Source organism: Alligator sinensis, unplaced genomic scaffold, assembly GCF_000455745.1.
Source record: "Alligator sinensis unplaced genomic scaffold, ASM45574v1 scaffold81_3, whole genome shotgun sequence".
In the NCBI taxonomy this organism is placed as follows: domain Eukaryota; kingdom Metazoa; phylum Chordata; order Crocodylia; family Alligatoridae; genus Alligator; species Alligator sinensis.
The window spans coordinates 727,221-739,340 of NW_005842088.1; the positions used below are offsets into that span (position 1 = coordinate 727,221).

Sequence of the window (12,120 nt, forward strand, 5' to 3'; positions counted from 1 at the left end):
TTATTGATTAGCATTCCTCTTATCACTTCATATGATAGTATATGACTATAAATTCACTTTGTGAATAGAAGACAGAATACAATTTGCCTCTACAGATGCTGCTGTTACCATGGAGATAAAAGGACCAATGGGCTTTTTTCTGGTTTGGACTGTACTACAGTGTTCATAGAAATGGTGAATTCTCAATCTCTATCATTTGAATCTTAAAGATCCAGATGAATATCAAACCAGGAAACATTTTTGGTTTATTTTAGTGCTGTAGAAGAATAATAAAAGGTTTTCTTTGGAAGCAGAAAGCAAACCAAACATGAATATTAAAACAGCACTACTGGTTTATAAATTTGCTAATCCTGCTCTGTGGGAAAACCTTTTGGCTTTGTAAAATATAACCCCTCAGAGCCTTTGGTTCATCTGATGCAGTGTTTGATGCTGGTTACATCACAAGCTTACTTATCAGTGGTATTTTTATGCCTGAGCTTGAATGAGCATGCAAAAGCTGTGAATGTGATTTTTTGTGTGTGTGTGTGTGTGTGCTGTTTATACGTGTCCTGTTCTACCTCAGATTGCTTGAAACAGGGGGGGGAACCACATCATATTCAAGAATGGCTTGCAGAAGGTGTTATTTGTGAGTACCTTTTTCTTCTACATCTATCATCAGGTCTCTGATATTTGTGTTGAAGAATTCAGCACTGTTTGAGATAGAAATAAGAATAGTCATCAGTTTATTGTTTGGTAGGTGTCTCTCTCTGAACCATTTTTGGGTGTTACCTTTTCTGCAGATTAATGATACGTATTTTAGAATTGTACAGGCAAAGGGTTACTTTTAGAGCTGTCAAATTTAAAATGATTTACCATGTTTAAAAACAAAATAAACCTGTAGAAATGGAAGAAAAATAAAGATTCAATGGAAATGAAATCTGAAATAGAAACAGTACACAATTCCAAGAATAGATGCGTCAGGAATTTAACTATATCTTCCATTTTGTTTTATTGCTTTGTTCCATTAAAACATACTGTCATTTAAAAGCATTTCTCATTCTAAGAAATGGTGTACAGTCAGACGTTACGTACTTTGAGGTATAAAGTTATCTGTTTGTGCTTCATGATTATTGTATACACATTTTCTCAAATCCTAAAGATACATGAAATGCTCGAGAAACAGTTCACATACATTATATAAGTATTACAGTTAACACAACAGGAATTTAATATTTCATTCATTTTAATGCAGTGCGGCAGCTCTTCTTATGAGTTGCCACATTTGGCTGAAGAGCTAAGGGCTTTTATGCTTGTAGCCAGAGGTAAAAGAATGTCGAAGTTTGCGTAGGGTTTGCGACATCATGAAATCAAAGTATATATGGAAACCATATTGGGCAATTTTATTCAACTGAATTCTGAAGACTCAAATAGGCTTTGACTCTTGAGCTTACTACAACTACATCATAGCACCAACCTGTCATTCTACTGCAGCCAAAAAGCAAAACAAAGAAGCAAGTGTGTGGTGCCCATTCTCCATGTTTATGTGCTGTAAATACCTGCAGGTACCATTTGTGCCCTGCAATAATTAGCAATGACTGTACCTACCACTTGCATTCTCATCCCCATTTATAGATCCTCTGAGATTTAATTTTATCAAAGCACCCTGCATTATGTGAATGGGAATGCCAGAATAACCATTTTTGCCATTAAGCAGTGTCAGTAACAGCCTCTAAGGGTTTATTCAAATGCTGATTGATGCCTTTACTCAAGTTTAATAGCCTGTTTCACAAGTTGTCCTAATAAAATCAACAACTCCTGAATCAGATGCTACTCCTATGAGTAAGAGCATCTCAGCCTGGCCCTGAATTTAGTTTATTTGTGTGTGGCAGGAAGGGCATGGGATTAGATGGGAGAGTATTTAAACTTTGTAAAATTAGGATGAAATTAAATATGCTGTATTTAATTAAATACAAGAAAGTACAGGTAAGAAACTGAGAATACAATGTAGTTTTCATTACATAAGTGGATTAGCTTGGAAATGTTGCTGTGCGTAATGGATAAAAGGGGAGAGGCGATCTGTACGCTGGATTCTATTTGTGTATTCATTCTGAGGTTTCTGTTTTACCTTACTCTCAACAGACTATGTTGTAGTGTGCAGCTTACATAGACCAGAATGCATACTTAGGGATAGCTCATGTATGCACATTTTGGCAATGTAGTACAGTTCTATTTTAAATTCATCCTGTGGTTTAAGATGATTTATTTGCCAAATATCATAGTACTCAGTTTCTCAGTATTTTTTATGAATATATAGTAATTATGTAGATTTAGCAATTTTTATGTGGCTCCTTTATTCCTAATCTTATCATGATTACTAGCACAACAGACTGGCAGTAGATTTCTCTTGTGCTATAAAGATTTTGTAAAGAATATTTAGTAAGATAGTACTCGGGAATTAATTTTAGATGTCTGTGGCATTGCTTTCTTATTTTTAGAAACAAAAATACTGATGTATCTCTCTCCATTGCTGCTTGCAAGTCTGGCATCTTCTTGCATGTATTATAGCACATAATGTAGGAAGCAAGATCTGACCTGTCACTTCTGTAATTCTACCTTTAACTTGGTTAAAAGATTAGATGCTAAGAGATGTATAAAAAGTAAAATTGTAAGCCTAGCTGTTTATAAGATTTTTTTTTTTAAATGTTGTATATTGAAAGCTGTGCTTGTCATCATTTAACCGATGAGTTGTTTCTTGTGGTAGGTACCTAATATATCTAATATAAGGATAAGATAAATCTTACTTACGTGAAAAAGTGTTGGTTTAACTACATTAAATTACAGCCTTTTTTGAAACCTTAAAAAATATGTGTTCAAATTCTAATGAGGGGCACAGAGCCATTCATAAATACTGCGTTTTTCCTTCAGAATTTTGTTTGTAAATATCAAATTGCTTAAGCTCCATCTTTTTGGATCAGAGAAAAAAGCAAAACATATGGTCTAGCTAGCAGGAGTGATTTATTGGTACTGCACTGAATGGAGCATGTGTCATTCTACAATGGTATTGGGTAATAAGCTTTACCTGGCCTGTAAATTTCTCCTCTTCATACTCTCACTCTTTCTACATTGCTGTGTTTTTCCTCCTTTAATATCTTAGACTTAAACCTCATTAGTTTTATAGCTGCACATGGTTTCCATATTTTCACTATATATTGTGTGTAAATATATACATTATATTGTATGTACAATGTAAAATGCCAATTGTCATAAACAATTGTGCATAACAAGTTTTAGTATCTTAAAAAATTCCAGTACATTAGGTCACTGAAGTCAGAAAAATAGAAAAGACCACTTTTCCTTTTCTCCATCAATTTTCTGATCTTACCAAATAACATTTTGTCTCTTTTTCCAAAATTGTTTAATTTGTATCTTTTTGTTCTTGAGACTTTTATTTTAGCTTGGCAATCCATTATTTAACTCTACAAATAGCAATAGGATACAGTTCTGTGTATAAAAATATACATAATGTGTACATCATTTGTAATAAAAATGACTTCAGTAGCCAGAACTTTCACTAGATCTTCTTAATCACCATGTTAAGGTAATTAAATGCTCCAAAGTTCAGGTAGGTGTGTGTTACTAATTTTAATTAAAATCATCCTAATTAATGTTCAGCCAGTACTGGCTACTACATATAACCCATATTATGGCTTTACGCATTCATACACAACATCTTGTGATATATAAAAATCTTGTGATATATAAAGCACTGTTTTGTTTATTTATTTTAAATGAAGGAAAAATGATTTGGAAGAACAGCTCTTCAAAACTGTAATAAATAAGTAATGCAAGTTAATGTTATGCATGCTAGGATGGGGCAAAGCAGAATTCAAATTTTCTGTTGTTTACTGTGCTAGACGAGGTTTAAATAGGATGTAAAAGCAATGGCCTGTTCTAGAAAGATTATTTTATCAAGATTATTTATGAAAGACTATTTTATAGCCCCATTTTTTTTGGAGTAAAGCAACAGTAGAAGATTCCTTATTTATTCTGAATGAGTCTCCATTTGCAGATACTTGGATAGAAAATACCCTGTCCACCTGTTTTTCTGTTAGTAAACAAAACAGTCCACTATCTTGCATATATATTTAAATGCATACAAAATATTGGGGTTCAACCATGCCAAGAATAGCACCAAAATCCTTTAGTTCTAGGTTGGGTTTTTTGGGCAAGATTGCCATAGAGCTCAAGGAGAGGGTAGCAGGCAAAGGCAGTATAAAGACTGTAGGACTTACCCCACATTCATGATATTATCTTTTACCTTTCATCTTTATTTAAATAGTTACTAACTCTATATGCTTTTAATTCTGCTTACTATTGTGTGCCCAAGTACCATACCAAAACATATGGCAGTGCTTCTATGTGATGCTTTAATTTTTTTAAAATAAAAAATGTCATGTTCCAGGAGTTGGAGAACCTGGTTCTGTATCATTAATATGAAATCAGAGCAGATAGTCAGTTCATGATTCATTGCTCATGGTAAACGGGGAGCAATGTATGGATAGTTACTCTTGTTGGCACCTTGCCACCAGATATTTTATTGTCTTTCTGTTAGTATATGCCTTGAGAGATGTGTACAGAAAGTTATCTTGTTATAATGAGAAAATGAGAGGAATATAATACTCCTAAGATGCGTGTTGATCATTTCATCTAATATCTATTAAATGCACGTTAATCTGGAGTGTTTACACATAGGGGTGATTTTCTTTAGAGTAGCTTAATTTTTCCCAAAGTATTAGTGACATTTGATCTAAGGCCAGTTTAAAAATATTGCAAGAAGACACAAAAACATAAAATGTGCATTGATGCATGCATAAGGGTAAGAGGGATGAACAGAAATATTTATTTTCTGAGCTAACTGATAACTAGCTCTTCAGTTATTTCCTGATTAACATATTAACTTTAAATGGAAAAATATCATCTTCTGATGGCTTCCATTGTTCAGCAATATTTTATTGAAAATTTAATTTGCTGCTTTCAAGCTCTCTGTGATAATGTGATACCACAGCTGTGAACTTCTGCCAATAGCAAATGAGTTCTAGGGTGTTCCCCTATATGAAACTGAAGGGGCATAACCAGTCTTTGCCTTTTATATAGTTGTTATTATCCAAAGCAGTTACACTTTTTAATTATACTGATTGCATCATAAATAATAGAAACTAACTAGCCAAGTATATTCTGTATGCTTCAGTAGCACATGTCTGGCACATTTGGCCCCCTGATTGCTGGACATAACATAGATCAAGTAACAAAAAGCTGAATTAATAAGAGGTTTCCAGTGTATAATGTAACATCAAAAGCTGAATCAGACTGTCAAATATATTTTAGAAAAAGAGCCAACATAATGGAAGGGGGAAAGCCTTGCTGCCAAAACAGTAGCAGTGAAAAGTAGAATTTTCATCTTGGAAAATAAAGTTATCTTGCATCAAGAGTAAATTGTGAGAAACAGAATAATTAATTGGATTGGCACATAGATGCTAGGTTACAGCAGTCCACCAAATTATCATGTAAGCATGTGATATATATGATTTACTGTTTTTGCCTATAGCATGTTAGTTTACAATTAGATTAGCCTTTTGTCTCAATGCAGGTTGTCAATACCTCCAAGGCTGAAGCCAAATATATGAGGTTGTATGACATCACATGCAAGGAAATTTTAACAGAAGTCTTAGTTAGTATCACACCTCATATTATAGTATGTGCAATGTCGCATAGTACTGGGAGAATGGATAGGTGGATTCAAAGAGGCTAATAAGTGATTGGTAATTGTTGTATGGAAAAAGCCATCTAAAGCAATTCAGGAAAAAATACATCTAGAAATATCACCATCTATTTGACCAAGCCCACCTGAATAACCCAAATTCAGCAAAATGAACCCTCTTGCAGAGTCCTCTCAACAATTGCAAACTTCATTTGCAATAAAGAACACCTTTATCACCAAGACTTGGATCCTAACAAGTGCTAATGTTGTTGTAGGCAAGATTTAGAGGTAATAACTAGGGGTGTGCGAAGCAGGCCATATTTGATTCAGAATCGGTCCAATTCGGGGGACAGTGATTCAGTTTGTTGATTCAGATCACTATCCCTGATTCGATTTGGCCAAATCTGAATCTGAATATTCCATGCTGATTTGGAGAATCAGCAATCCAGCCATAGACACAGCTTTAAATGTTTTTTCTACATACCTTGAGGGACCAGGCGTGGCCTTTGTCGCACTCGCGGTGGGGGCGGTGGGGGCCGGGGGGGCCCCCCCGGGGGGGGGGGGGGGGGGGGGGCCCTGCATGCTCAGCGGCAGACTCTTCCGGGTCCACCACTGAGTGCGTAGGGGACCCCCCTTGCACCCTCTGTCTCGGCGATTGGCCATGGGGGGAGCCCAGATGCCCCCCCCAGACCCAGGAGGCACCAGTCACCAAGCCAGGGAGCAAGGGGGGGGTCCCGCATGCACTCCACCACCGAGTGCGCTGGGGACCCCACTGTGCTCCCATGGGATGCTCCATCTGCCCCAAAATCTCAGTGTTCACAAACCACCTGGTACCTTGAGGTATGTAGAAAAAGCATTTAAAGCTGTGTCTATGTCCAAATCATTGAATCTCTCCAAATTGATTCAGAGGGTTCCGATTTGATTAGGAGAGATTAAAGGGTCTCCTGATTCGTTTCAGATTTGGAGATTCGACCTCCGAATCTGCGCCGAATCAAATCGGTGACCAAAGCTTCACACAGGCCTGGTAATAACCTGGATTTGCCCCTAATTTGTTTTGAAGCCAGGACTTGAGGTTTCTTGACTAAATGTAGGAGGTTTTGAATAAAGATTTGGAGTATCTGCAGAAGAAAGCCTAAGGTCATTTGAAAGTCTTAACTTTTTGCATTATATAAGCAAGATTTTTGCGCTAGAATAAGAAGTAATGGTAAGAATAGGTAAATCTGGTTAATGTCACAATGAGTATTCCATTGTCTGGAATGATCTAGCTGGGAATAGTCCTTCTTTGAGCAGGAACTTGAACTAGATGACCTCCTGAGGTCCCTTTAAACCCTAATTTTCTATGGTTCTATGAAACTGTTCTAAAGCTGTGTTCCTCTCTACAAACAGCATATTGGGAATTAATGCAGATGAGCTGAACCAAAATGCCCATTTTAAATCTCTTCAAAATGTAGCTAAATTGGATCTTTATCCAATTTTTTACCATAACAGAGATGGGTCTCTTGGAAGTGGTAGTATTCTCAGGGGCAGTGTATTTCATGTTTGGGAGGTTTGTTAATGACAGAGCTCTGTAAAAGTGTACACGTTTTAGGTGACAAATGAAGTTTACCTGTTCATATGCATGCAAGGCTGGGTAGATGTCTACATCTATCCAGCATTCTGAGTGAAATCAACTAACTACCTCTCATATCACAGCTAACTACCTCTCTCTTATGTATCTTGATCAAAATGAAATTCATGCTTGGAAAAAAAAATTGCACTGCTGGCTGCCACTTTTTTTAGAAATTGAAATTGTCAGAATATGTGTCCATCAATCTTGAGCTGTTATCTTGAGTCAGTGCTGACATCCATGTTCTCCTTAGATCTTCAGTCATTTCCCTAATTAGTGCTTTGAGGACCATAGATTGGAGTTTAATATGGTAAACTATTAAGTTTTATAAGCATTATAGCCACTGCAGACAAGACAGGGAAGGTGGTTACAAACTAAAATTTTTCAGGTGTGTTCCTCCTTGATGTAATTTTAGGCATTACTTAGAAACTGTATGACAGAATTGAGTTCAAATACAAATGTATTTTAAAATCTTTAAAAATGGTTGAACTCAGAGTTGATATCCACACATCCCAATATCTTGGGAGAGATGAAATCTAAATATGAATCTGAACAATGAAGCTTGTTAATATTTTTAATTAGAATCTAGTGATGCCATGAAGTGTTTGATTTGCAACTCAGCAGTTTTTTATGATTTATGCCTGTATAGTTATTGGGTGCTTTCATAATATCACCTCCCATTCAGGAGTTAAGTAACTACTGCCTCTGGTTTTACATAATGCCATTATTACATGACAAACAGAAAAAATAAATAACTTATTATCTAAATAATTTTTCTGTGCATTTGTGGTTACTTTCATAAGAAAATCTCAAAGTGTTAAAATACTTATCCCTGCAAGTACTAAAATATTTATCCCCAGCTATCTTTATGAATAGGTAAGTATTATTATAAATCCTACTTGCAGATGGGGAGACTGGGAAGAAAAGGAAAATGGTCGGTACAGTTGGGAAAAATGGAGCTGAGAGAGCCCAAGAAGTATGTTGCTTCTTAGTAGAAGTCCCAGGAGAAGCTATTTGAGGCACAGATCAGAGTAAGCACTATGCTAAATCCACTGAGCTGAGAAGATCCAAGTCCAAGCAAAGTCTCTTATGTGCCTATCCCTTATTCTCGAAAGTAAAATATTGGTTGGGCTGAGACTGGATGAGTCTGAAAAGACATGGAGTTAAACAACTGCTTCATGCTAAGGTTTCACCTTTACTTCTAGATGGTAAGAATTTGGTGATTTCATCAACACAGGATCAGTCCTTCAACTTCATTGTTATCTTTTCCCTTGCAGCAAGTTAGCCCACCTCAGTAATGTGAAGAAGCATGGAACACGTTTCCTATAGTAACCCTGTTTATTTTACTTGTTAAAGTCTAAAGTATTTTTCCTTTCTTTTTGCTATGTTTAATAATTTTCCCAGGAATAGTCTCCACCCTCTTAGTCCTTCCTTCTATCAGTTGTTTGAAGGTTCTACAAATTAACATTTCAGTTGCCATTGTGAAGCATCCTCCAGCAGTTTTTCATTAGTCTTCAGTTGCATGCACATTGTGGTTGGTTTGATCGATGTTTCTCTTGGTTTCCCAAGGGGTTGAGTACTTTTAAGAGTGACCATCAATTGCTGCCTTTAAACAGAAAAACTCACTCATCTTGGCCTTGCAATTGCTGATATGACTATTGGCAACAGGAATCAGAGCAAGCTGACCTTCATTTTTAATGGATTAGTACCTGACTCCTATCTGAAGAAAGACTGGCATTTTTTGTGCTTAACTGCTGCTTTTGATCTTATAAGAGGATGACCTCACAGGACTCTCTTTAAACACAGGGAGCTTTAAAAAAATCCTTTTGAAATGCTCAGAAGAACACTGTGAGCAAAATAAATTAAGAGCAGAATGATCTATGTTTTAACTAGTCATGGACAATTTTTATGTTTAAGTAAATTGGAGAAGAATAGGACTTTAGCAGGCACATCTCAACGTAGATGCGGCAAGAGTTATGAAAGATTTGGCTTGGCTTTTCATTATTATTTTTCTGGTAGTTTTGTCATACAATACTTACTATGTGAAACTGTTTAATGCTATCATGATATAAAAAATATAGCAATGCTTTGCCCTGCATCATTTATAAATTGTTTCTTTGGCTGCAGCATCTTGTGTTGTCCTCTCTCTCTCTCTTTGCTGGGATTTTATGTGGTATTAGTTATGGATAGTCTGAGCAGTAAAAACATCTGAAATGCAGCATGCATTTTCTGTTGAATTATACAAATTTTTTCTACCTTTTTCTTTTAGTTTCTACCCTAAAGTCAGATGTCACCTATGTGCAGTAAATTACAAGACTTTTAGACTTACCACAGCAGAACGATAGCTTGTTTATAATGGCTGGGCCTAGAGATAGAGAGGTTATTTGCATATACATCCCATTTTCCTCCTCTTGCTTGTAAGCACTGTATGTAGTACAATTAGCAATAGAAACAACATGACTGGTGCAGAGTAACTTGCAAAATTTTCACTTTATTCTGCAGGAATTTAAACCCTTAACTTTTATTAACTTTGCTTCTATTGTACCATGTGACAAGGCAAAGACAAAGTCAGAAATTGGCATCTTTATTTTTTTTTAAATTTTTTGCAACTAAATTTTCTATCTTCATTGGAGTAGTTCATCATCCTCATTCTTGATTTGTATCTCTAAAGCATGGGACTATTCCCCTTGATTTTCTGGGAATCAGAGTTGATAGTTGTACTTTTACAAATTTATTTCAAACTTATGACAAGTTTCACATATACTTAGTAATCTCTACCTTTCCCTAAAAAGCCCCTTTCTAAACACTTGGTGTTTTGACTTTGTGTTTTTCCTTGTGTCGTAGGTCTATAAATACTCTGCACCAGTTTTGCTGTCCAGCTCCATTGTACCATACCCAGCTAACTGTCCCTGCCACACACTCAGAGTACAGGTAAGAGTAGATATGGTCCACCCACTTCTTATTTTTTAAAGATAGGCCTTGTTTTATAAATTAATATAACAAAATGCTGATCAGTTAATGTAAAAATAAAAATCACACAACATTAGAAGAAAATTATATTTAAGAAATTTTACATCCAGTAGGACGGGTTTGTCTCTGTTCTCTCCTTAGCAAGCCTCCTTAGAATCCTTGAGAGAAGGAAGAACAAACCATGCTGGATATTGTTCACAGAGTAAACATTAAGGCATGTCATTCCATTAATATGATATTGGGTAGTGCTTTTCAGAGAGGCATTAACCTCCCTATCTCTGAATGCTGTGTTATTTAATATAAAATAATCCACAAATACATGGCTGTTCAGAGTTTAAGAGCCTGGATTGCATAATACACTGTACAGTTAGTATAAATTAATTTATTGCATGCTTTGCAATTTTGTTTAACGAAATATGGACAGTATATAATATACACCCCAAGTAGGAAATTGTACAAGCAGTGAGTTATTATAATGGCCTTTTATTTAAAAAAAATAAAAAAAAAAAATACTACATATCACCTAAGTAATTAGGCACAGGAATTATTAAGAAATGGTGCATGCCTTGGGCAGTATGTCTTTATTTTATTTCACTTTTACTTTCAAAATAGTTTCAGTGACAATTGCCAGCTCATGAATAACATATTTGCCAAAATATTTTAAGTGTGGTGCTGAAAAGTCCTCAACTCACCTTGTATGGTGTTAAGGAAAGAAGAACACCAGCAATGAATCCTAAATCTGTAAATGCACAAACATATTCTCCTTCTTTCTGTATTTCATGGTCATGTTGTCCCTGACCATGCATGTGTTGGACTCTTCATCTTTCATCTTTTCAGCATCCATCCATCTTTCCGTGTGTTGGCTTCTCTACATCAGGACTCTTGAGCAAACTGTTTGGCAGTGGTGACTTTAATCCAGCTGTAAATGTCCATCAGTGGACTCACCCAGTGCTAAGTAGGGCTTGAGTAGGACATTTCTGCTTGAGTTTTAATTATCATTTGCCCTAAATTGATTTGCTCCAGAGAGGAAGCCCTTTCAAAAGGTAAACCACATATACTTAGGTTCTGGCTTGCTTGAATGTCTTGAACCAAGGTCAAATTATTAGTAGAATTAATACTATTGATAGTTTTACCTTGGCTCTTCTATTCTGATCAATAAGTATCAAAATGTCATTTTTTTTTCAATCCCTTAGATATTTTGCTTAACCTAATTTAAAGTTTTTGTATAATAAAACATATAGTAGAACAGATTTTATCATGTATTTTTTCTACTACTTTTTGATCCTGCATACTAAAGGTCACTGAGAAGATTACAGTGAATTGTTTTCAATTTCAGTCATTTTAAATGAGCAGCAAGAAAAACATATAAAATCAATTTTAATGTATTAATAGGATGACACTTAAAATGTAGAATTGATAGAGCTCAAAACAGTCTTTTAAAAGATGCATTTAGAACTGTTGTGGATTCAAAAACACTTGGCATTGACTTGACCCCACTTCCATTTAAGTTTTTGTAGGAACAGATCCTCAATTTTATAATTTGTTATCACTTAATTGGTGTCAGTGGAGCTAGAGAATTTACACTAGTTGTTGATTTAGGCCAAGGAATTTATTCTCACTGTGTGAATGGGAGTAGAGTTAAGCCAGCTCTGAGTGTCTTTGATTGCTCTTACTGTGCTTGTCTATGTCTTTTTGAAGTTTCCTGTATAGTGGGTTACAGTTCCAGGCCTGACAGGAGTACAAGTACGTGCTTTGCAACACTGTAGAGCCTTTCCTGTATTTGTATCTCACTATTTGGAAATAGGGA

At 35.7% G+C, this 12,120-nt stretch overlaps 1 protein-coding gene across 1 annotated transcript in view; it reads left to right on the forward strand.

Annotated features, from left to right (window-relative positions):
- The first annotated feature begins 588 nt into the window (after positions 1-588).
- LOC106722220 (IQ motif and SEC7 domain-containing protein 1-like) overlaps positions 589-12,120 on the forward strand; it is a 243,806-nt gene continuing 232,274 nt past the window's right edge. The window contains exons 1-2 of the mRNA XM_014520086.2: positions 589-625; positions 10,188-10,274. Coding sequence (XP_014375572.2) covers positions 603-625; positions 10,188-10,274 — 110 coding nt within the window. The 5' untranslated portion in view covers positions 589-602. The remainder of the gene's footprint in view (positions 626-10,187; positions 10,275-12,120) is intronic.